This window comes from Hemiscyllium ocellatum, chromosome 36 (genome assembly GCF_020745735.1).
Source record: "Hemiscyllium ocellatum isolate sHemOce1 chromosome 36, sHemOce1.pat.X.cur, whole genome shotgun sequence".
NCBI classification, from domain to species: Eukaryota; Metazoa; Chordata; class Chondrichthyes; order Orectolobiformes; family Hemiscylliidae; genus Hemiscyllium; species Hemiscyllium ocellatum.
Window position 1 is genome coordinate 38,024,754 of NC_083436.1, and position 27,045 is coordinate 38,051,798.

General features: G+C 43.3%; 1 protein-coding gene across 1 annotated transcript in view; it reads left to right on the forward strand.

Annotated features, from left to right (window-relative positions):
- Positions 1-27,045, forward strand: part of ccser1 (coiled-coil serine-rich protein 1) — a 1,124,107-nt gene that overhangs the window by 548,499 nt on the left and 548,563 nt on the right. Inside the window, exon 7 of the mRNA XM_060851459.1 lies at positions 19,776-19,853. Coding sequence (XP_060707442.1) covers positions 19,776-19,853 — 78 coding nt within the window. The remainder of the gene's footprint in view (positions 1-19,775; positions 19,854-27,045) is intronic.

Here is a 27,045-nt window from a genome sequence, read left to right on the forward strand (position 1 = left end):
GGAGTCACGCTGCTGTTTTCGACATCTGAGATGAACTTGCCTCTATACTTGCACTGCTCCTTCAGTGATTCTCATCTCCCAAACTGGCCTCCCGTACCGTGCAGGCCATGTACTACAGACAAGGTCATACATCAGTTGAGGATACAGTTTGCAAGTCAGAAAAATATGTCTGATTCAAGAACAGCACTCCCAAGCGTCCATTGCTGTGAAACGTTGGATCTTCACTGAGGATACTTGTTGCAGTTCTCCATGTGTCTGGTGAACTGATACATTGTTGCTCAACACCTGACAGCAGTACATCAGTAAGTGTGACATCTTAGTTGGAAGTTCACTTCCTAGCTCTTCACAAAAAATATAACAAGCCAATACTATAATAGTTATATAAATGTAAGGAGTTAATCTAAATTATAAGTTCATATGATCCAATATTCCCTTTGTTTGAATCTCAGGTAGAGTACTGTTTTAGAGGTTGTGCCATTACAACACTTTTCAATGTAGCAATCAGTACATTGCTTGTAAAAATCCAGTCACTCTACAGCACTGATTTGGACCCTTCATTGTGCAAACACAGTAAACCTGTATGTTATTGTGCTAAAGCACAGTTGCTACATCATAGTTTGCTTTAGAATAGTATTTAATTAGTGCTCTGTTCACCAGCTATCCTGACTTGCATGCCATCTTCTATCCTCCATATAGATTAGGTCATTGGATGTGGGCTACCCAGATCCTGACTTGTGGTGTCACCCCCTTTGCTAACTTTGATTCATGTTTCAACAATACTCAAATTTAAAATTCTTACTTCTTAAGATAGTGCAAGGTGAGGGATTCAGACACTATCTGTTTTAGCTCATCCAATCCTTTCTGTACAGTGTTCTTACATTCCCTTGATTGTCTTCACCATTCTATTATTGGCAGTCCTGTCAAAATCTAGACTCCTGAGTTTTACAACTCTTTCAACCTCTTCTCTTTATCTCTTGCTCTCCTTCTAAAGTGATGTTTAAAACTTTCTGCTACTTGTTCAAATATATCTTCATATGCCTCAGCATCAATTTTTACTGAACATGCCACCATGAAGTTTTTTTTACGATACTAAGAGTGCTGTACAGTGTATATGAAGATTGTTGTTATGGTTGGGCTGTTAACAATATCATTACATAAAAATTAACTTGGAGAAACGTCAGACACAGTTTATGTGAATGAAATGCTGCCTGAAGAAGAGGCCATCCACAGCCATCATTTGTTCACATGTCAAAATGTAGTAGAAATATCTACTTTGCATAGATTCTTTGGAAGTAAATAAGAATAACCCTTGAGAGATAAATGATCATTGTGAATGATCCCTCAAATCTGTCTTGCTAAGAGAAACAGTTAATGGGGTGCAACAATTTGACTATTATTTCCTAACGTGATTATGTTAATTTATAGAAGCAGGATTTACTTCGGTTAAAAGTCTTCCATTGGGAGTTAAGGCAAAGTATAGAGATTGCAATTGAGAAACCTGATATATTATTTTGCAAGAATAACAGAAACTCAAGTACCTACTGTATACAGACACTGAAGGTACAACCACCAGAGGCATTTAACAGGTTGCTGAAACCTCAGTTGAAAGAAAGATCTTGCTCTTAATTAAGCCAGTTAGGCAGTAAATGTATAATTCTCCATTACTGTATTATCATATCATAACAGATCATTTTCAAGTGGGTCAAAAATAATCATCTTTCTTGAGCTGTGGAGATGCTCCGACTATTCACAATAGCCCTATCACTGTCGGACTGAGATCAACCATTCTATGAACATGTCTTCAGTGTTGCTCAGCAACTGTAGAGGTGAATCCTTAAAATTGGAGGAATTTGGCAAAGCGGTCTATTTATCTGTTTTTTTGGTTTGTACTTTGTGTGTTCAGTGGTTTAATTGTTCTGTATTTGATTATGAAACTGAGAAAATGATCTATTCCATTTGTACTTAATTAACTGTGTAGACTCAAAAGTAAAGTAGATAGAAAGCTGAGCTCTAAGCGTGTTTGTTCTAAAAAAAATGAATGGATCTCTGTTGTTTAACTGAGGTCCAGCCAGTTCTGCTATTGCGCGTGTTGCGTTAACACGACTTGTCTGCAACGTGGTTGATGAATAGGGAACTGTTTCTAAAATGGGAACTTGCAAAACATGTCTTGGCTAAGACGTGATTACATCGCCGACTTTGAAGTATTATTTTTATTGCGTGATTTTTATATAGTGTGAGGTCACACAATGTAACTGTCACATTATAGAAGAAATGACTGCAACTAAGTTATCTCTTTTAACCTTAACAGATGCATTCAGTTGTTGCACTCAAATGTGGGTAAAAGATAGTTTCCTAGGAACGATTTGCCGTTTCTCTTTCCAAGTGTGGAGGTGACTGTTCTAGGTGTGACACACTCACTAATCCCAGTTAGTATGAGCCAGTTCACTCACGACAGACTGAAAGGAAGAACATTGGCCAGTACTCAGGCCTGTTATAGGCCTTGACTCTAGAATCCCGATCTACAGCAGATTTAATAATAAGGAGGTAGAGTTTCTTTTTCTTCTTTCCTTGGTGGGGGTTTGCAGGAAGGTGGGGTGAGAATCAAAGGCAGGGGGCTAGCTTCCACAACTTATGCCATCCCTGTTCCTCTATCCATGTCTAAAATTGCCCTTGATCTGCCCGGCTGGTTAGGATCACCCTAGTTTCCTGGTTCAGAAACTACCCAGCTTTCTCACCTGCCATGAAGAGAGTTCATCAGGGAGATGGCAAATTGAAAAGCTCATATATTCAAAGTTTGTGAGAAGATTTGTAGCTCGGGTGCTCGTTGTTGTGGTTCTGTTCGCCAGGGAATTCCTAGAAGCATGGCACTCATCCACGAATTCTAATAACAGACACATCGACGTAGACCCTATATACCGGCCACTGCAACGGACAGCAACTGACAACTGTAAGCGGCAAATTCAAACCAGTATAAATGCCAGAGGAATCAGCACAGAAGCGCTTCACAGGAGGCTCCAAGCACTGAAGATGTCACCTAGAAAGGGGACGAAACGTTTGCAAGAAAAACTCCCAGCTCGGCGAACTGAACCACAACAAGCTCATGTATGGCCACACATTGACCATTTAAGGGCCTTAATTGATAGTAGATCAACATGTTTGCCTGTGGACATTTTGTCCTGAAGCTTAATTAATGAAGTGGTGAGAATGGTCTAATAAATTCACTAAAACCAACTTGCCTAATAATTTCCCTTTTTCTCCACTTCTTTTCTACCTCTCCCCTTCTTCGCAAACAGAGGGGAGAATTGCACCCCCTACTTTCAAGGGGGGGTGTATTAATTGAATTTTAAGATTTTGCACCATGGATAATTGATCTTTTCATGATTGCATGGAGTTTACAGAATGCCTGTTGACACCACCATGTCAGTCCTCAGGTGAGATTTGAACTCATTCAAATGCAATCGCACGGTGTTCACATTGAGTCCAAAGAGTTTGACATGGTATGACATTGTAGGGCAAGACTCACAGGTAAGTGACTATTTTACAGTAATCAAGGACTATTTACTTGGAAACAGCAAAGTCAATTTGCAGAGTGTCTTTAAAAAGATTGTCTGCGAACTGCAATAGACCTCAGCAAAGTCACCCAACAGAAGCAAAAACTTCCTGTGAAATCTGCTGTGAGTGGTGAATAGTTATGTAATCATAGTTATATATGTGCGTAAAATCATTCCCAGGGACTTGCAGCAGTGTGGTCCCCAGACTTGACTGACAGAGTTTAAATGATGTTACCATCTCCATCCCGATTGGAGCCATTGAAGAGCTTCCGATCATGTGAATGGAGCAGCAACACAATTGGTTAAATTATTGAATTTTTCTTTGCTAGCTTTCTCCTCAGATAAACATTGAAGTGTGAAAATAAGTGCACGTGCTGATTTGTGAGGTGCCCATTGATAGTATAAAGAATTTGAGTTTAAACCAGCTTTTGAAGAAGACCATCATCAATTTAGAAGGCAATCATTGTTTGAATGCAGTTAATTCACTCCACAAAGCTAATGATGGAGGCAGTCCCTTCATAAATTATTTCTTGACGTAGTTAATGAATGTGCCAAGATTACAAGAAGTATGTGCTGGGTATGTGCAAGTTGTGTTCTATTTTATTTGTGTTTTATATCATACTTTGGTACCAAGCTTGAGAATTGACCTTACTTTGCTTTTCTTCTTCTTCTTCCTTGAGCCACTGTGAGGAACCAAGTGTCCCACTCCTGAGACTTAAGTACAAATGTCTCCGCTAACATTCAGTGCATTAATGATGGTAAGCAGCAGTGTTGGAGGTACTATCTGTTAGATGAGATATAGAACCACATCTGCCCTCATCAGTTGATACAAAAGTTGCCACAATATTATTTTTGAAAAACAACAAGGGACTTCTCCAGGTGTTTTGACAATGTTTATTCCTCACCCAACATTAGCAAAATAGATTATCTGGTCATTATCTCATTTTTTTTGTGGAAGCTTGCTGTGCGCAAAATGCTTGCCATGTTTTCTTAGATTAAAAAATTAACTGCACTTCAGAAGTACATCATTGATTCAATTTCATTTTGGAACAACCTGAGGTTGCAAAATTTGATATATCAGTGTAATTCTTTTCTTCTGGGTTTGTCAGTCACTTAAACAGGGCTGATTTGAAGGTGTCTAGAATGATGGGGAGTATTAAGTAAGTCTTATAAATCTACTGTACAAATCTGAACATAGCTTAGCATCAAACTGGCAAATCCTCTCTACTGGGTTGCGTTATGACAGGTTCAGGAAGTAGAAATCACCTGCGTTGGAGGAATGGTCATCATGAAATAAATTTTAGAGGTGAAGTACCTTCTAACTCCATTTTGATTATTGTTATGTAATGCAGTTGGTACCTGAAAGGATTAACTGACCTTGCAAGGTAAACTGCACTTTATATATAAAGCACTGATATTGGAAGGATCTAACCAGGTCTCCATTCGTACATCAATGTGTGTATAGTGCTTCAGTGTTATTCTTCGAGCTTCTGGATTAGTGGTGCTGGAAGAGCACAGCAGTTCAGGCAGCATCCAAAGTGCAGCGAAATCAACGTTTCAGGCAAAAGCCCTTCATCAGGAATAAAGGCAGTGAGCCTGAAGCGTGGAGAGATAAGCTAGAAGAGGGTGGGGGTGAGGAGAAAGTAGCATAGAGTACAATGGGTGAGTGGGGGAGGGGATGAAGGTGATAGGTCAGGGAGGAGAGGGTGGAGTGGATAGGTGGAAAAGGATTTAGGCAGGTAGGACAAGTCCGGACAAGTCATGGGGACAGTGCTGAGCTAGAAGTTTGGAACTAGGGTGAGGTGAGGGAAGGGGAAATGAGGAAACTGTTGAAGTCCACGTTGATGCCCTGGGGTTGAAGTATTCCGAGGCCGAAGATGAGGCGTTTTTCCTACAGGCGTCTGGTGGTGAGGTAGCGGTGGTGAAGCAGGCCCAGGACCTCCATGTCCTCGGTAGGGGGAGTTGAAATGTTGGGCCATGGGGCAGTGTGGTTGATTGGTGCGGGGGTCCCGGAGATGTTCCCTAAAGCTCTCTGCTAGGAGGCGCCCAGTCTCCCCAATGTAGAAGAGACCGCATCGGGAGCAACGGATACAACAAATGATATTAGTGGATGTGCAGGTAAAACTTTGATGGGTATGGAAGGCTCCTTTAGGGCCTTGGATAGAGGTGAGGGAGGAGGTGTGGGCACAGGTTTTACAGTTCCTGCGGTGGCAGGGGAAAGTGCCAGGGTGGGAGGGTGGGTTGTAGGGGGGCGTGGACCTGACCAGGTAGTCACGGAGGGAACGGTCTTTGCGGAAGGCGGAAATGGGTGGGGAGGGAAATATATCCCTAGTGGTGGGGTCTTTTTGGACGTGGTGGAAATGTTGGCGGAGGATTTGGTTTATGCGAAGGTTTTTAGGGTGGAAGGTGAGCACCGGGGGTTCTGTCCTTGTTACAGTTGGAGGGGTGGGGTCTGAGGGCGGACGTGCGGAATGTGGACGAGATGCGTTGGAGGGCATCTTTAACCATCTGGGAAGGGAAATTGCAGCCTTTAAAGAAGAAGGCCATCTGGTGTATTGTATGGTGGAACTGGTCCTCCTGGGAGCAGATACAGTGGAGGCGGAGGAATTGGGAATACGGGATGGCATTTTTGCAAGAGATAGGGTGGGAAGAGGTGTAATCCAGGTAGCTGTGGGAGTCGGTGGGTTTGTAAAAAATGTCAGTGTCAAATCGGTTGTCATTAATGGAGATGGAGAGGTCCAGAGGTGTCAGAGATGGTCCAGGTAAATTTAGGGTCAGGGTGGAATGTGTTGGTGAAGTTGATGAATTGCTCAATCACCTCGCGGGACAATGAGATGGCGCCAATGCAGTCATCGATGTAGCGGAGGAAGAGGTGGGGAGTGGTCCCGGTGTAATTATGGAAGATCAACTGTTCTACGTAGCCAACAAAGAGACAGGCATAGCTGGGGCTCATACGTGTGCCCATGGCTACCCCTTTGGTATGGAGGAATTGGGAGGATTTGAAGGAGAAATTGTTAAGGGTGAGGACCAGTTCGGCCAAGCGAATGAGAGTGTCGGTGGAAGGGTACTGTTGGGGACGTCTGGAGAGGAAAAAACGGAGGGCTTGGAGGCCCTCGTCATGGTGGATGGAGTTGTAGAGGGATTGGATATCCATGGTGAAGATGAGACACTGGGGGCCGGGGAAACTTAAGTCTTGGAGGAGGTGGAGAGCGTGGGTCGTGTCTCGAATGTACGTGGGGTGTTCTTGGACTGGGGGGGATAGGACAGTGTCAAGGTAGGTAGAGATGAGTTCAGTGGGACAGGAGCGTGCTGAGACAATGGGTTGACCAGGCTGGTCAGGCTTGTGGATCTTGGGAAGGAGGTAGAACCGGGCAGTGCGGGGTTCCCGGACTATGAGGTTGGAAATTGTGGATGGGAGATCTCCTGAGGTGATGAGGTTCTGTATGGTCTGGGAGATGATGGTTTGGTGATGGGGGTGAGGTCATGGTCGAGGGGCAGTAGGAAGGTGTCCTTGAGTTGGCGTGTGGCTTCAGCGGTGTAGAGGCCAGACTACCACTGCGCCCCCTTTATCCGCTGGCTTGATGGTGAGGTTGGGATTGGAGCAGAGGGATTGGAGGGCTGCGCATTGTGTGGGTGAGAGGTTGGAGTGGGGGAGAGGAGGAGACAGGTTGAGGCAGTTAATGTCCCGGCGGCAGTTGGAAATGAAGAGGTCGAGGGCAGGTAATAGGCCAGCGCGGGGTATCCAGGTGGATGCATTGTGTTGGAGGTGGGCGGAGGGGTCCTCAGAAGGTGGGCGGGTATCCTGATTGTGAAAGTAAGCTCGGAGGCGGAGGCGACAGAAGATTTGTTTGACGTCACGGCGTGTTTTAAATTCATTGATGCGTTGTTGGAGGGGATGAAGGTGAGTCCTTTGCTGAGGACTGATTGTTCATCCTCAGTGAGGGGGAGGTCTGGAGGGATGGTGAAAACTCGGCAGGGCTGGGAGCTGGGGTCTGGAGTGGGTGTGGAGCTGGGAGTGGGGTCAGAGCCAGTAACTGGAGTTGGTGTGATGGTGGGGGGAATAGGGGTGGAGTCATGAGCAGGGGTAGAGTTTCCCTCTGGGTTTTGGGGGGTGGGGATAGTGACAGTTGGTTCTGTGGGGAGCATGTGAGCAGAATGCAGGTGAGTGGCGCTGGTGGGGGCGGAAATGGTGGTGACCACAGCAGTAGGGGTGGCAGAAGTCGTTGAGCGTGTAGCATTAGATCTGATGTGGGGGGCGGACGTGATGTCACGGATGATGCATGAGGAATTGTGAGGGGTGGAAGTGGTTGTGGGAGTGGCCATGATGAGGGCGAAAGTGACATCATCAATAAGCGTGGGGGTGGTAGCTGCATCAGCCACATGGCTAATGACGTCTGAGTCGTTTCTGAGGCCAGGGAAATCTTCTGGAATGTTTGAGGAGCACTGGTTATATGGAGGTGGGTAGATAAAAGTTTGTTGTACTTACAGTTTTTGATGTTTGAGATGGAATTGAAATCCTGTTTGTTGAGAGTATGAATTTTCCTGAGGATGTAGTACAGAGTGGGTCTTTTACAATTCTGAGAGAATGTGGCCCTCAGCTGAGGCAGGGCTGACTGTAGAGAGGTTAGGTGCTGGCGCATTACTGCGAGCGTGGAGCGGAGGATCTTGAAGGAGAACCGTAGCTGGTGTTTTTGAATCTGTAGTCTGTACTGTTTGTCCTGTTCGGGTCCAAACTCTGCTGGTTTAAAGGTGGTCCGGAGTCCTTGTGGGATGAGTTGGTTATGGAGGCAGGCACTGAGGAAGCAAATGTGGCTGTGGTAGCGAGTTTGTTTCACTATATGGTTGAAGAGCTTCAGGGCAGAGGAAATGACCTGGGAGTTGCAGTGGGAGAGGGACTCCCTGAGACACGACATGGTTGAAGAGCTTCAGCTTATTCTTCAAGCTAACAGCTAAGGAAGGAATGTAAATGTTAAGTTGGTGTCTCACAAACGAATATCACATATCTTTGGTGTGCTGTCACTAAAAATAAATTGAATAATATATAACAGATCTTTTTATTGATTATCAAGACCAAACCTGGTCTTTTGCCTATGACATTGTGTCGGCAACCTTCTCCCAGAAGTCATGATTTGGAGATGTCAGTGTTGGACTGGGGTGTACAAAGTTAAAAATCACACACCAGGTTATAGTCCAACGGGTTTAATTGGAAGCACTAGCTTTTGGAGCGCTGCGAAAGCTAATGCTTCCAATTAAACTTATTGGACTATAATCTGGTGTTGTGTGATTTTTAACTTGGCCCAGAAGGTATCAGTTGTGTAGATGACTACCACTAAGAAGCCTTGGTCTTTGCGAATCTCCGGAGTGATAACTGAGATTATAAAACCAATAGGCTGGGAGACCATTGAAGAGGTCACATCTGAAGGTAACAATGGCAAGAATGGGGCTATTGGTATGTGCTGTAGGTGTTGGAAGTATTCAAGGTGGGATATGTTGTATAAGTCGAAGTAAGTTGCACTTGTGATGGGAGCTTAGAGGTTCAGCTTGTGTTCAAAGATTGTGAACAGCCTGAATTAGCTAAAGGAAATGGGATAGAATGGATTTTGTGGTTACGGAGTTTGTTTCTCATCCTCATGTTGGAATCATTATGAAGTTTATTGGCATGGTGCTACTGGTTTATTTATGCCATCACTTAACTACTGCTGTGAATCCCTATTCGTTTTTCAATGCGACTGAAGTTGCAGCATTGATCTTATTGCAACGTAGAATCTGTGAGAGACATCTGGGAGGAAATGGTCTCCACCACCCTGGGTTTGACACTACCTGGAGTGTAAATCTGATGTATCATCAAGCTTGGTTTTAAAAAGCACTGTGTGTGTCTTTTGGAAGCTTAAGGCTAAGCAATAAAAATAACCTCTCTCCATTTGGTGCAGTTCATTTAAATCCTTGCAGAGCTTGGACATGAAACACTGTGCATCTGAGTAAGCACACATTAGGCGATCGCTCTTCAGGCCACAGGAAACCGGTAAGACAAACAAGCTACCACCTGGCTGGAAGCTGGACTGCGGCTACAGCCCTCTCTGCACCCGTTCATCGCATAAATGAAGTATAACTCTTTGAGTTCATCTGATTCTTCGATCTTACTGCATAAGCACTGCCAGGGAAAATACCATAAAGGTGTCAGTCACCTTGCAAACCGCTCTGGTATATGTTTGGAAGGAAGAACTTGCATCTCACATGGAAGAATCAATGACCCCCAGGCATCCCATAATGTATCCTGTATCGTCGTTCTCTTATAACTTATGGAAATGTGCATTAAACTTAAGACGCAGTTCGGGAGGGATTTCTTCTCTGAAAGGGTAGTCAATCTGTGAAATTCTTCAGCACAGAGGGCCATCGAGGCTGGGTGATTTCAGTATATTCAATGCTGATATAGACAAACGTTTAGTCAGTGAGGGAATGAAAAATATTATGGTGAAAAGACAGAAAAGTAGATTTCAAATCATAGAATCTCTACATGAGGGAGCTGGCCATTTGGCCCAACAAGTACATACCGACCCTCTGAAGAAAATCCCACCCAGACCCATTCCCCTCCTACCCTACATTTCCACTGACTAATGCCCCTAACCTACACACCCCTGAACACACTGGACAATTTAGCATGGCCAATTCACCTAACCTGCACATTTTTTAACTGTCAGACGAAACAGAAGCAAATCCACGCAGATACGAGGAGAATATGCAAACTCCACACAGACGGTCGCCCGAGGCTAAAATTGAACCTGGGTGTCTCATGCTCTGAGGCAACAGTGCTAATCACCGAGCCATCATGCCACCCATAAGGTTATCAGATCAGCCATGATCTCGTTGAATTTCATTTTCCTTATCTTATGTTAAATCATAAAATAAACAACACTTAGAGGACCTTCCTCTGCTGTCAGATGCTTGATCACCTTTTACCCATCCTTAATCTTTGAAAGGAAATTCCTCTAAAATGTCCATGTTTTTTAAATGCTCCTGAGATCAACTCCACATTTTTAAATGTCTCAGGATTGGCATTCTGTATTCTGTTACACACATGTGGTGCCACCAAGGCACATTGGGATGTTTCATTCATGTTGTTGGTGCCAAAAGCTGAAGAATCATGCAGGAAGTAGTCATTACACACTCCACCCATTGGGCTTTTGGGAGAAATAATAAATGTGTATAATTAATACCAAACCAACAAAAATATTCTCTTCCATGGATGTCCATCCTGTATACTCCATTCCTAAGCATGCAGTCAGCTAGACTTTTTTAAAGACAGGGCAATGATTGTTGTTATTGAAGGACTGTTAATGAGGCTTAAATAGTAGTGTTTAGTTTTTATGGGATCACGATCAGTCATACAATCCATCAGGTCTTTGCCATTTGGGTAGGTAAGGGAGTAGGATGTCATTTAAGTGAGGGAGTTAGAGTGCCAGGCAGTTGATCAGGAGTTGAGGTTGGATCATGTTCAGGAAGGTGGGATTTATCAGGTTTTGAAGTACGAGGTCGGGCTGGATTGGTTCAGGAGTTGTCAGAGTGGTGGATAGGTGAGGATGGGCTGTCGTCTGCAACAAGGCCTGCCCAGGAGAGGTGATTGCTGTTGGCTCCATGTGGGCCAGAGTGCACGCAGATGCGGAGATTGCCATCAGCACCTTGTGGGTGAGGGTGCACAAGGCTGGGGAGATTGCTGCCTACTCCATGTGGGCCAGGGTGTATGAGGATAGGGAAGGGTTGTCATCTCTCTGAGGGAGAGGAAGCTCATTGAATCTGGAAGGGCTGGGAGTTGGTTGGTGGAGGGGAAGGGTATTGGCTTTGAAAAGTCTGGGGGTGGGGTTTTGTGAATGGGGGAGTGTTATCAATTCTGGGATGACCTGAGAGAATGGAGGTGAGGATGGCTGGGGTGCATGGGAAAGAGAAGTGTTGTTGGTTCCATGTGGGCCAGGGAATGGATTGGCAGAGTAGGATCATTGGCTTTGGGAGGGCTGGGGAGGGGGCTAGGGCTGGTTCTGGTAACTGTCTGACCAATAGAATATCTGGGCCAATGCTTCCAATTTCCTGAGTGCAAATTTTTTATGAAATTACTGAGCAATACTATTGAAAGAAGTTTAAGTTAAGCCTTTTACTAAATTCACATGTAGTAAACTAATGAATGCATGCTTCATTTGAGTTTGTTGTGCACCTCTCAATTCATGAAGCAAGGGAGTAAATATTAGTGCTCAAGACCATTTGCCTTTTTTTTGAAGAGATTCTTGAATTCAAGAATCATAGAATGATTGGAGAACATAAAGAGTCCATTCAGCCTTGAATCGTAGAGTTTACAGCACATGGTGGGATGGCCTAGCAGGGGTAAGCTGCAGTGACCGGGTCTCTGGCACGAGGTCCCGTTCTGAGGCTCAGAAGGGAAAGGGGGAGAGGAGGAGAGTGCTAGTTATAGGAGACTCTACAGTTAGAGGGACAGACAGACAGTTCTGTGGACATGGGCGAGACTCTCGGTTGGTTTGTTGCCTCCCAGGTGCCAGGGTCTGAGACGTCTCGGACCGTGTCTTCAGGGGGAGGGTGTGCAGCCAGAAGTTGTGGTGCACATTGGCACCAATGACATAGGTAGGAAGAGGGGTGGGGAGGTCATTCAGGAGCTCAGGGAGTTAGGCTGGAAGCTAAAAGCTAGGATGGACAGAGTCGTCATCTCTGGGTTGTTGCCGGTGCCACGTGACAATGAGGCAAGGAATAGGGAGAGAGTGCAATTGAACACGTGGCTGCAAGGATGGTGTAGGAGGGAGGGCTTCAGGTATTTGGACAATTGGATTGCATTCTGGGGAAGGTGGGACCTGTACAAGCAGGATGGGTTGCACCTGAACCAGAAGGGCACCAATGTCCTGGGAGGTAGGTTTGCCAACACTCTTCGGGGGGGTTTAAACTAATTTGGCAGGGGGATGGGATCTGGACTTGTAGTCCAGCAAGTAAGTTTAGCTGTTTTTCAGGATATCCAAGAACGTAGGGAGGCTGTGGAGAAGGTAGCACTGACAGGGAATACTTTCGGACACAGAGATGGGTTCAAGTGTGTATACTTCAACGCAAGGAGTATCAGAAATAAGGTGGGTGAACTTAAGGCGTGGATCGGTACTTGGGACCAAGATGTTGTGGCCATCACGGAAACGTGGATAGAAGCGGCACAGGAATGGTTGTTGGAGGGTCCTCATTACAGATGTTTCAGTAAGATTAGGGAGGGTGGTAAAAAAGGAGGCGGTGTGACGTTTCTAATTAGAAATGGTATAATGGCTGCAGAGAGGCATTTTGAAAGAGATCTGACTATGGAGGTAGTATGGGCTAAAGTCAGAAATAGGAAAGGAGCAGTCACCTTGTTGGGTGTTTACTATATGCCCCCCAATAGCAGCAGAGATGTGGAGAAACAGATTGGGAAACAGATTTTGGAAAGGTGCAGAAGCCACAGGGTAGTAGTCATGGGCGATTTCAACTTCCCAAATATTGATTGGAAGTTCTTTAGATCAAGTATATTGGACTGGGTGGTGTTTGTGCAGTGTGTCCAGGAAGCTTTTCTTACTCAGTATGTAGATTGTCCGACCAGAGGGGAGGCCATATTTGATTTGGTACTTGATAATGAACAGGGACAAGTGATGGGCTATTTAGTGGGTGAGCATTTTGGTGATGGTGACCACAATTCTGTGACTTTCACCTTGGTTATGGAGAGAGATAGGTGCGTGCAACAGGGCAGGTTTTACAACTGGGGGAAGGGTAAATACGATGCTGCAAGACAGGATCTGAGGAGCGTAAGTTGGGAGCATAGGCTGTCAGGGAAGGATCTCGTTGAAATGTGGAACTTTTTCAAAGAACAGATACAACATGTCCTTGATATGTATGTACCTGTCAGGCAGGAAAAAGATGGTCGTGTGAGGGAACCTTGGTTGACGAGGGAGGTTGAATGTCTAGTAAGGAGGAAGTAGGAGGCTCACATAAGGTTGAGGAAACAAGGTTCAGACAGAGCGTTGCAGGGATACAGGATAGCCAGGAGGGAGCTGAAGGAAGGGATTAGGAGAGCTAAGAGAGGGCATGAAAAATCTTTGGAGGATAGGATCAAGGATAACCCCAAGGCCTTTTATGCGTATGTGAAAAACATGAGAATGACGAGAACGAGGGTAGGTCCGATCAAGGACAGTAGTGGGAGACTGTGTATTGAGTCGGAAGAGGTAGGAGAGGTCTTGAATGAGTACTTTTCTTCAGTATTTACAAATGAGAGGGACCGTATTGTTGAAGAGGAGAGTATGAAACGGACTGGTAAGCTAGAGGAGAAACTTGTTAGGAAGGAAGATGTGTTGGGCATTTTGAAAAACTTGAGGATAGACAAGTCCCCTGGGCCTGACAGGATATATCCTAGGATTGTATGGGAAGCAAGAGAGGAAATTGCAGAGCCGTTGGCAATGACCTTTTCGTCTTCACTGTCAACGGGGGTGGTACCAGGGGACTGGAGAGTGGTGAATGTTGTGCCCATGTTCAAAAAAGGGAATAGGGATAACCCCGGGAATTACAGGCCAGTTAGTCTTACTTCGGTGGTAGGCAAAGTAATGGAAAGGGTACTGAGGGATAGGATTTATGAGTATCTGGAAAGACACTGCTTGATTAGGGACAGCCAGCACGGATTTGTGAGGGGTAGGTCTTGCCTTACAAGTCTTATTGAATTCTTTGAGGAGGTGACCAAGCATGTGGATGAGGGTAGAGCAGTGGATGTAGTGTACATGGATTTTAGTAAGGTATTTGATAAAATTCCCCATGGTAGGCTTATGCGGAAAGTCAGGAGGCATGGGATAGTGGGAAATTTGGCCAGTTGGATAGAGAACTGGCTAACCGGTCAAAGTCAGAGAGTGGTGGTAGATGGTAAATATTCAGCCTGGAGCCCAGTTACAAGTGGAGTTCTGCAGGGATCAGTTCTGGGTTTACTGCTGTTTGTAATTTTTATTAATGACTTGGAACATGGAATCGAAGGGTGGGTCAGTAAATTTGCAGACGATACGAAGATTGGTGGAGTTGTGGATAGTGAGGAGGGCTGTTGTCGGCTGCAAAGGGACTTAGGTATGATGCAGAGCTGGGCTGAGGAGTGGCAGATGGAGTTCAACCCTGTCAATTGTGAGGTTGTCCATTTTGGAAGGACAAGTAAGAATGCGGAATACAGGGTTAATGGTAGGGTTCTTAGTAAGGTGGAGGAGCAGAGGGATTTTGGGGTCTATGTTCATAGCTCTTTGAAAGTTGCCACTCAGGTAGATAGAGCTTGTAAGAAGGCCTATGGTGTATTAGGGTTCATTAGCAGAGGGATTGAACTCAAGAGTCGTGAGGTGATGTTGCAGCTGTACAGGACCTTGGTAAGGCCACATTTGGAGTACTGTGTGCAGTTTTGGTCGCCTCACTTTAGGAAAGGTGTGGAAGCTTTGGAGAAGGTGCAGAGGAGATTTACCAGGATGTTGCCTGGAATGGAGAATAGGTTATACGAGGATAGGTTGAGAGTGCTAGGCCTTTTCTCATTGGAACGGCGAAGGATGAGGGGTGACTTGATAGAGGTTTATAAGATGATCAGGGGAATAGATAGAGTAGACAGTCAGAGACTTTTTCCCTGGGTACAACAGAGTTTTACAAGGGGACATAAATTTAAGGTGAAGGGTGGAAAGTATAGGGGGGTTGTCAGAGGTAGGTTCTTTACCCAGAGAGTGGTGGGGGCATGGAATGCGCTGCCTGTGGGAGTGGCAGAGTCAGAATTATTGGTGACCTTTAAGTGGCAATTGGATAGGTACATGGAAGGGTGCTTAATCTAGGATAGATGTTCGGCACAACATCATGGGCCAAAGGGCCTGTTCTGTGCTGTATTGTTCTATGTTCTATGTTCTAAAATATACCTTTTGATCATAATGTTTTCATCAGTCATCAAACATCCATTTTCCAGGACCTGGCCTGTTGCATGGTATACTATGGCATTTCAAAATGTTCATCTAAATACCTCTTAAATACCTTGAGGATTCTTGAGTCTACTATCTGTTTAGACAATTAAGTCAGATATAAACAGTCCTCTAGGTGAAAAATGTTTCTCATATCCCCTCTAAACCTCCTAATCCTTTCCTTAAAACTTTGCCACTGGTTATGACCCTTCTACTAAGGGCAAAGTTTTTTTCCTATTTACTTTGTCTATGCTCCTCAGAATTTTGTACACTTCAACCAGAACACCAGCACCTCCACTCCAGCAACCTTACCTTTTTCAAGCTATATGGAAAACAACCCTAGCCTACCTAGTCTCGCATCACAGTTGGAAATGCTCCAACCCAGATGAAATTCCTGGTGAATATTTTCTGTATCACTCTAGTGCGATCAGAGTATGGTGACTAGAACTACAAACAGTGGTCTGTGTTAGAACACAGGGTAAACCCTCCTGCTTAATTTAAAACCAGCAACACAGAAAACATTTATCCCGTGCAGTAATCTCTAAAACTTTGAGTGGCCAAGAACTATGTAAAGTAAAAATTAACAACTTTAATTATTCTCGGTTATACTTTAAGAAATAGCTAACAACTACACAGGAATGTCGTTTATCCGAATATCAATTATCCGAATTTCAGATTATCTAAAGAAGATCTCAAAGTCCAGATAGAAACTTTACATGAAAGAGGTGTTTCCAACGCTGATCGTGTCTTTCGTTTGCAATGCTTAAAAATGAACTTGGCTTACTGAAATGTTGCCGAGGACAGACCTGCACATTGATGGGAGCCCAGGCACCATCTCCAAATAACTGATGTCCCGCCCTCTCTCTCTTTCCCTCTTCACATTTTCCCTGGAGTTCTACACAGGGGTGTACCCTAAACCCCCTTCCCCAGATAACATTGTCCTGTACAGGGCAAAGGCAAAACTAGGCAAATTGTTGCAGTTAAAAGTTGTGTGTGTGTGTGCGCGCTATTTTGAGACTCACCCTCAAAAGGCAGCAGCAGTCTTGCTGTTGGTGTCCAGTTCGGCAGCCACAGAGGGGGGCGCGAACGGGTAGCCTAATGGGGGTGTGGGGAGTCGGAGTGGACGTGTTGGACGGGGGTTGGAGTTGGATGCAGTTGGGGGCGCGGACAGGGGGCGGGCGCTCACACGCGGTGTGCTGCTGCCTAGTTTCCTGAATGGGGAGAGGACTTAGCAAGTGCTCGCTGTGTCAATCCCACTGATGCAGGTGGGGCAGGAGGCTTCAACAATGCTGCAGGTCCCTTACACACGTGTGTGTGTATCTGTGTCTGTGTCTGCTCAGAAACAAACCCTGAGACAGAGAGAGGGAGCAAGGCAGGCAGAGCAAGGAAAAAAAAACTTCACAAAACTCCGAGCCCCAGAGGAAAGGCATTGAATCAATTACCTGAATAATCAAGCCCATCTCATTTGGATAGTTGAATTTCCTCTGTCTTTACAATTCCATCCTCTAACCTATGTTTTACCTTTCCTTATATGATACTAATCCAACAAAACTCCCAATTAAGATTTATATAAAAATCCAAATTTTAAAACCAGCCAGCCGTCGAATCTGCTGCTTATCTTCATTGATAGATTGGCTCTCCAGGTCAATGTTGAGGTTTTTCTCTGTGCAAACTCCTTCTCTAGACAGGTACCTCTTAGAGGGTTCTGACTAGCAGTTTACAGCTGTTGGTCTGGTGGCAGTTCTTCTCCCAACTGTTCAATTTTCCCCTGTCTTATACCCCAAAGCATTGGATTGTGTCATTGGCTTTTCAAATTGACAATATACTCAATTCAAGCTTGATTGGAATTTGTTTTTTTTCAGGGCATAGTTTAAATTGATCGGCTGAATTTGAATCTGTTTCGTCATTTCTAGGCAACTAGCTACCCTAGCAGCTGGAGCACATGTTACATTGTGTCTTATTGAGAACACTTGGTGCTGACACTGCTAGCTTTTACTTTCTTCAGAGTATAGTACACCCACATCATCATAAAACTCTGTTATATAAAGCTCTGGGATTGGTTTAGCTCAGTTGGCTGGATGGTTGGTTTGTGAAGCAGTGCGATGCCAGCAATATGGATTTAATTCCCATCACTGACTGAGGTTAGCATGAAGAACTCTTCTTCCCAACATTTCCCCTCACCTGAGGTATGGTGGCCCTCAGGTTAAATCACCATTAGCTGTTTCTCTCAGAATATGATCACACAACAGCAACATGTTCAGCTCTATCATAAGCCCCTCATTTTTGTATTCAACACCTTGATTAATAAAGGCAAGCATCCCATATCTCTCCTTAACCACCTCATTTACCAGTCCTGCTGCTTTAAAGATCTGTGGATATGCTCACCAAAGTCCCTCTGATCCCCTGTACTTCCTAAGTTCCATCATTCCATCATACTCTCTTGCTTTGTTAGTGTATCCATTCTAATTACAGGAGTAAGCTGCAAATGTGTTGCTGGTCAAAGCACAGCAGGCCAGGCAGCATCTCAGGAATAGAGAATTCGACGTTTCGAGCATAAGCCCTTCATCAGGAATAAGAGTTATTCCTGATGAAGGGCTTATGCTCGAAACGTCGAATTCTCTATTCCTGAGATGCTGCCTGGCCTGCTGTGCTTTGACCAGCAACACATTTGCAGCTGTGATCTCCAGCATCTGCAGACCTCATTTTTTACTCGAAGATAATTACAGGAGTAGTTCAGCTACATCGAATGGTATTGGATTTGAGTGTTGTTATTGACTGAGCACTGCATGCTCAAACTCTATCATGGGTTTCCTCTATGAGACACCTTTAATTTATTATGGGCTGAGAACTAATCACAACCTCCAGTCTACTCATGACATTAAAAAACCTACACAATAATGATACTTGAAAGCTGCAGAAAAACAAACAAATGACTCAATAGGAACAAGAATCCAGTATCGACAGTTGTAGCAGTAGAGACTCTGTTCACTCTTCTGTGACTAAAAGGGCAGGAAGATAATTGAGGTATATATCTCTGGAGCTGCTAGTTATCACGTCTTCAGTTCGCATAATTGCATTCTTGTTTATTTAGTATTGTTAAAGGGAAACAAAAGAGTGGGCGAGATTACTGCATGATCAATATTGGGGGAATGCTGCATTGCCAGAGGTGCTGTATTTCAAATGAGATGTTAAACCCTGTCTGTGGCAGAGATTTTATGACAGTATTTTGAAGGACAGGGGATTTATCTGCTGTGTTGTACTGTTTGTGGGAGGTAGTGGAGGGTGGGGATGGTGGTATAACAGTTCTGTCACTGGACTAGAGGCCCAGGCCGATGTGGGGCACAGGGTCACATCCTGCCTTAGTAACACTTAATAAGTCTGGAATATAGATTAGGTTCCCCACAGTGTGGAAACAAGCCCTTCGGCCAAACAGGTCCACACCGACCCTCTGAAGAGCAACCCACCGAGACCCATTCCCCTACATTCACCCCTGACTAATGCACCTAACACTACAGGCAATTTAGCAAGGCCAATTCACCTAACCTGTTCATCTTTGGACTGTGGGAGGAAACCGAGCACCCGGAGGAAACACATGCAGACACGGGGAGAATGTGCAAACTCCACACAGACAGTTGCCCAAGACTGGCATTGAACCTGGGTCCCTGGCTCTGTGTGGTAGCAGTGCTAACCACTGAGCCACCATGCCACCCCAGCCTAAATAATGGTAGCTTTTTGTTTTTGCACAGGCCATTAGTTTCACTTTTGTACTTTAGGGAAGGGAATCTGCTGTCCTTATCTGGTCTGGCTTATATGTGATTCCATACCCACAAAAATGTGGTTGACTCTCAACTGTCCTTTGAAATGATCTAGCAAGCTACTCGATTCAAGGCCACTGACGGATGGGTAACAAATGCTAGTGCTGTGAGGGATTTACACATCCCATGAAAGGATGTGGTCGAAAAAGTTTTTAAATTAACAACACGTAAATTGGTCCGATCAACCTTTCATTTTTGGAGCCTGCTGTGTACGAATTGACTCCCAGACCTCCTTCATCATAAAAGTGATGAGAGTTGAAAGGTACTTAATTACCTGTAAAGTGCTTCAAGAGATCTCATGTGGTATGAAAGGGGTGCGAGCACAATATTATCTGTTTACTTGTCAGAAAGGTAGGTTTGTCCCAAGAAAAAGAAACGTGAAATCGCTAAGTGATGTCACTCATCATCTTATATGAAGTGTATTTGATGATCTTTCCTTTTTGTTTCAGAGTGTGGAGATGAGTCCTGCCAGCAGCACGCATTCGCTTCCAGTCAGTCCCATCACTGAGATGCCCATTCCTTTTAAGGTAGGATAAACAATTGGATCTTGCGTAAAGGTGAGCTCAGTGGGAATTTCTATAATAAATTTACATATATCACATTTGTTGAATCCATAAATGCATGCAGTCAAACAGTTGACAAGTTTCAAATTTAGCAGAAAGACTGGGAAGCTTGAGCCAATACAATCATTTATGATGGAATTTCCTTGTTGGCAGACAGCCTCAATCATGCTGCTTACAACAACTCATTGTAATTTCGCAGAAGATGGGCTTGGACTTGAATGTGGGTAAAAGAGGTTTTATCGCTGCAAATGTGTTGCTGGTCAAAGCACAGCAGGTTAGGCAGCATCTCAGGAATAGAGAATTCAACGTTTCGAGCATAAGCCCTTCATCAGGAATAAGAGAGAGAGAGCCAAGCAGGCTGAGATAAAAGGTAGGGAGGAGGGACTAGGGGGAGGGGCGATGGAGGTGGGATAGGTGGAAGGAGGTCAAGGTGAGGGTGATAGGCCGGAGTGGGGTGGGGGCGGAGAGGTCAGGAAGAGGATTGCAGGTTAGGAGGGCGGTGCTGAGTTGAGGGAACCGACTGAGACAAGGTGGGGGGAGGGGAAATGAGGAAGCTGGAGAAATCTGAATTCATACCTTGTGGTTGGAGGGTTCCCAGGCGGAAGATGAGGCGCTCCTCCTCCAGCCGTCGTGTAGTTGTGTTCTGCCGGTGGAGGAGTCCAAGGACCTGCATGTCCTCGGTGGAGTGGGAGGGGGAGTTAAAGTGTTGAGCCACGGGGTGATTGGGTTGGTTGGTTCGGGCGGCCCAGAGGTGTTCTCTGAAGCGTTCCGCAAGTAAGCGGCCTGTCTCACCAATATAGAGGAGGCCACCTCTATATTGGTGCCCGATGTGGCCTCCTCTATATTGGTGCCCGATGTGGCCTCCTCTATATTGGTGCCCGATGTGGCCTCCTCTATATTGGTGAGACAGGCCGCTTACTTGCGGAACGCTTCAGAGAACACCTCTGGGCCGCCCGAACCAACCAACCCAATCACCCCGTGGCTCAACACTTTAACTCCCCCTCCCACTCCACCGAGGACATGCAGGTCCTTGGACTCCTCCACCGGCAGAACACAACTACACGACGGCTGGAGGAGGAGCGCCTCATCTTCCGCCTGGGAACCCTCCAACCACAAGGTATGAATTCAGATTTCTCCAGCTTCCTCATTTCCCCTCCCCCCACCTTGTCTCAGTCGGTTCCCTCAACTCAGCACCGCCCTCCTAACCTGCAATCCTCTTCCTGACCTCTCCGCCCCCACCCCACTCCGGCCTATCACCCTCACCTTGACCTCCTTCCACCTATCCCACCTCCATCGCCCCTCCCCCTAGTCCCTCCTCCCTACCTTTTATCTCAGCCTGCTTGGCTCTCTCTCTCTTATTCCTGATGAAGGGCTTATGCTCGAAACGTTGAATTCTCTATTCCTGAGATGCTGCCTAACCTGCTGTGCTTTGACCAGCAACACATTTGCAGCTGTGATCTCCAGCATCTGCAGACCTCATTTTTTACTAAAAGAGGTTTTATGAATGCATTTGGTCCTTGATGAAATTGAAAGAAGTGAAATGGATAATCCAAATTGATTTAGCTTATTCTTTAATAGTATAAAAGTTTATAACTTCTCATTAATATTGTTGGGGACTGGAGTTCTGAGAGAGAGGTAAATTGGTTTTGGTATTCAGTTCTTACTTGGTGCCTTTTTTTTAAGGGCCAGAGTTTGTTTTATTTTAGCAATGGATCAAAACACCATTTCCACAACATCATGTAACTTAAGCTAAATGTGTAGAGGAACTATCTGGTGGGATAATTACTGACATGTTTACTAAGTGGAGCTTTTCTAACTCAGAGAAGTATAAAGAGGGGCTAAAGGCCAGACGCAAGTTCAAGTCAGAAGAAAAATTCAACACCAACAGAAGTGCTGTTTGGTAGCCTCAAAGTCAGAGAAAAATCAATACTTTAGTCTGCCAGTGTGTTTTGGCAGAAGTAAAGAGAATCATACCTGTTGAATGTGTAAAAAATTATCAAAAGGAAACATTTGCCACCTCATCAGTTGAGTAAGAAATTAAAGCGTGAGGATAGGAATGATAATTTCTTGGGATGTTGAGTGTCTGTAAATGATAATGCTGGTAAAAGCATTGAATTTTTCTTTTTGTATCTTATAGTAAGAGCTTTATGTGGATGAAAGATGTGTAATTTAAATGTGACGATCATTTTTTTTACAGATTGGTATTTAAACTAGTGGTATATGGATATTGGTTGAATTTTGTGAAGATATTTAAAATTCAATTTGTACAATCTTTCCAGAACTATAAGTCACATGGCATGAAAACAGGCTCTTTGCTCCAACTAGCCCAAATGTTCCCAAATTAAACTATTCCACTTGCTTGTGTTTTGCCCGTATCCCTCCAAACCTTTCCTATTCATGAATTTATCTAAATGTCTTTGAAATGTTCTAACACTACCTGTATCCACCACTTCCTCTGGAAGTTCAATTCCATGCATGAACCACTCTGTCTGTAAAGAATGGTGGCCCTCGTGTACTTTTTCAATCTTTCTCCTCTTACTTTAAAAATATGCCCCTACCCTAGAGAAAAGGCCCTTATTATTTACTTTATCTCTACCACTCATGATTTTATAAACTTCTAAACGCTCACTCCTCAACATGCTACACTCCAGTGAAATAAGTCTCAGTCTATCCAGCCCAACTTTATAAGGCAAACCCTCCGTTTCCAGCAACGTCCTGGTGAATCTTTTCTGAACCCTCGCTAATTTAATAATATCCTTCCTGAAGCAGGATGAACAGAACTGTGGATAGTAACTTGGTATGTGTCAGGGCACACGTGACTGCACGGATCCCTGGAATGTTATTGCAACTTTGTTTGTAGCAGTTTAGGACTAGAGGGAGAAAACAAGTCATAAGTTTAAAAAAATCGTGGGTTAAAGAGCTTTATAAACAAAAAAATTATTCAATTGCTTTTGAGAAGTTCAAAGAAGACCAAACTGAAGTCAGTTGCAAGAATGGTCCCTTCTGGAAATGGTGATTGTTAAGAGTTGTGAATGTAATATGTTACCTTAGTACAGGATGTTATCTGTGAAATTTCAAGATGAGAAATGTTTTGTTAGAATCTGCTATTAAAAACCTGAGGAAGGCTAAGCTCTAAATTGTATAAATGGTCAAGAAAAAAGTTCTCACAACTCATGGAATCATTACTGAGAAGAACCAGTTAAGTCAAATGTATAAGTTTGATATGGAAGAAAATTTTTTTCTGTACTTTGATCACTGTGAAATGATCATGTTGGAAAACGGATGGGACTTTGTTTCACCGTGTGTTTTGAAATCTTTAAAACTATGTTATATTTAGATTACTTGATTTGGGTTATTTTACTGTTTTTGCATGTAATAAACATCTGTTTGACTGTTAAAACCAAATCTGCGGTATTGTTTGCTGATGATTCAGTGAAAAACGACCACTGTAAAAATAAGCAAATTGTGATCGATCAAACAACATTTAGTTCTGGGATTTGACTTGAAAGGTAATGACATCAGGTTGATCATTACATGTTTTTTCCTTTGCATTATAAGCAATATGGTTCTTCGTTAAAAATTCATCAGCAGCCTCTGGAACATGTTCATTGATTGATGATCATAGTAACCAAACTGAAGAAAATTAAAACTTATCGTCTGTCAAGACAGGTTTTATTCTGGAATATGACTTGTCCAACATTACAATCAGCTGGGACCATAACAGTGGCATTAAACAGATCAGTAAAAGATTGACAAAATTAGCAAATAATTTACATTAGTAAAAGATGGATGCTGGCCATAAGTAAGGATATGGGATGGAGCAAAGCTCACTGTATATCAGATACTATGGTTAGTCTCTGGAATGAAAGGTGACAATCTCTTGAGAAGGAGGATATTAGGAAACTTTCAAAGAATGCTGGATTGGTGAAGAGATGTTATATGATGTTGATCTGTCTGCTTATGGCAAGGGAGGCTAAATAAATGAAAATAAATTGTATAAGATATCATGAATGGTACTTTTATGAATGGATGATTGGATTTTGTTTCCAAGTGAGTGATTGGTTTATGGCATTGATAATGTCCCCTCTACAGCAAAGATACAAAAATGATAATTCTCAATGTTAGCAACTGTGTGTGTCAGATTTTGTAGTTGCCTGGCTTCGTTAATTGTTAGGTCAATTCTGCACCCTTTAATTAAAAGATTCCTGCCTGAGAAGAAAGCTAGTCTATATCTGACAACTCTGGTATATTTACCTTAGTGTTAGCAAAGGCCATCAGTTGGTTTCCCAGCAGAATCTGAGTAGTTACTAAACTAATGATGTGGTAACAATCAACAGTAAGGTCAATCAGTAGTCAGGAGACAATTTATTCCTCGCAGAGTCATTTACTATGTTTGTATTGCTTTTTGGAATCATTTATTTTTAAAATTAAAGCAGTTATGACAAACTGAAAAGTAAAACATAGCCTAGAAAAGAATATTTTTATAAAAGTAAAATACTTCTGATGCTGTAGATCCTACATAAAATAATGAAGAGTTGGAGATAATCAAGGGGTCTGATAGCATATGGAGAGGGAAAGAGTTTTGTTTCAAGTCCAGTGTGATTACACAAGGCTTATTTTATGTAAATTCAGTCCGATTTTGTTTTGGAAAATTATGTATATGAACCAATTTTCATTTTAATGTGTAAGTTGTTTTTTCTTAAATTTAGAGGGTATGTATGTTGCAAGAATCAAGCATTTTGTAATGCTATTGTCTCCATTAAGGGGGTTAAAATAAAGTTGTTCAATAAGGATAGCCAGCTGTTTATCTTCTTGGTGAATTTTCCTCAGAACAAGACACAACATAAGGAGGCTCTTGTGGTGGAGAAGTAGTGTCTGCACTTCTGAGCGAAGAGACCTCCATTCAAATGTCACCTGCCCAGAGGTATGTAATAATATCTCTGAACAGGTTGATTGGGTCTCTTGTAGTGTAATGTTAGTATCCCCTACCTCTTGTGTAACTTCCACCAGCTCCAAAGTTGCATTATAACATGCTTGAACAGTGTATTTTGAGAATATCCAACTACACAGCAAAGGGGAACATAGACTGGATAGAAAAGGACAATTAGAGTGGAGCCCCATGTGCATCTTGGAGCAATTCTGGAAGAAGAAGTTAGGATTGTGCCTTTGAACAGGCTCTAGAGCTATTAGGACAGACACTGATGAACGATTTTGTTTGGTGTGAGAAGTACATAATGTAGTGTAATCAGTATTATAACATTGGGTAAACTCTCCTGCTTAATTTAAAACCAGCAACACAGAAAAGATTTATCCCATGCAGTAATCTGCAAAACTTTGAGTAGCCAAGAACTATGTAAAGTAAAAAGTAACAAACTTTATTTCTTAAAGTATAACAGAGAATAATTAACTAACCACTATTTACTACTTCTTTCTCTAACCTATTTTTACCTTCCCTTCTATAACACTAGTCCAATAAAACTCCCAAGTAAGATTTACAAAACAACACTTCTTATCTCAAAACCAGGCAGCTGTAGGTTCTTGTCTTCGAATCTTCCTGTGTCGTCTTTTCTCCTTGATAGGAATTTCTGCATCACAGGTTACTGATTGAAAAGGTACTTTGAAGAGGTTTTTTTAAAGCAGTCTAGTATATGTTACGCTTGGCAGTTCTCCTCTCAACTGTTCAATTTTCCCTCGGTCTTATATCCCAGAGCATTGGATTGTGTCATTGGCTTTTAAGATTGTCAATATGCTCAAACCAAACTTGATTGGAAATTGGCTTCTTTCTCGGGCTATATTTTAAACTGATTGGCCGAATTCAAATTTGTTTTTGCCTCCAAGCAATAAACTACTCGAGTTGTTCAACCCAGTGTTACATATATTGTTGACTTATTGAGAACACTTAGTGCTGTGTCCAGTAGTTCTGCTGCTTTTAACTCCCTTAAAGGTACACTCACATCTTCATAATATTAGAAATGAAATGATAATGTGATAGTGCTGGAATAGTATCTACAAGTGAGAGATTTTCTGACAGAGAACAGTATTATGTATAATATTATAAACAAAATAGTTTGCAAAGTGTATTAGAGTCAGCCAGCAATCTCTCATAGATAAGGGGAAACTTTTACGAGTCACATTATACCAGAAGAATTGAGAATAGCAGCCTCTCGAATGTGCAGAATAGAATCACTATGCCACAAGCCTTGTTGTAACACAAGCTACATAACAAGGGCACTTAATATTTTAGCTTGTGCTTTAAGCCATTACTCACTGGGTACAGATCGGCAATATCTCTGGCTGTAGGTGTCTGCACATAACAAAGGATACCTGGAAATACATCATATGGTTATGGTCTCATTGTTTTTAGTGGGAGTTTGCTGGCTGAAAATTGGCTGCTGTATTTCCAACATTCCATTAATTACATTTCAACAATAATTCCGTGTTCATCCTCACTCCAAGGCATTATTGTAGGAGTTTCTCAATTGACCATAACTTCGACTGAGACAACACAAGGATCATAGGATAAGCCAAACAGAGGACAGCCGGAGAATTTCTAGGAGCATGGCACTTATTAACTGACTTGATCAACCTATACATAGACCTGGACCCAATATATACGTGAATTGGCAATTGGAAGCAGCAGGAACAGAACCAAATAAATTCCAGAAGACAGAGTACAGCAGCGCTTCATAGGAGGCTCCAAAACACTGAAGTTGTCACCTAAATAGGGAATGAAACATCTGCAAATCAACTTCCCAGCTTGGCGAACACACCAACAACTACGGCAACTGGTACCCGAGCTACAAATCTTGATGCAAACCTTGAATATAATACTATCCCTTCAGTGTCACTGGGTTTCTTGTTTCAGATGTCATTGAATATGCTACTACCCGTCACTCGTGTGCATTCCAGATTGTAATCACTTGCTGTGTTAAAGAAAATATCCTTCTGATACTGTTTATTCTTTTGCCAATCACCTTAAATCATTGTCTTCTGGTTCATGGTCCTTCTGCCAACAGAAACAGTTTCTCTCTAAACAAAGCCAAATGAGAGATTCCTCCTCTGTTGGTTTTCCCTCCGTTTCACTCCATTGTGGATTTGCACTAGTTTTACTGAGTTCACTCAGTCATTTTAAATTCTCTGACTGCCTGGGTGGGAC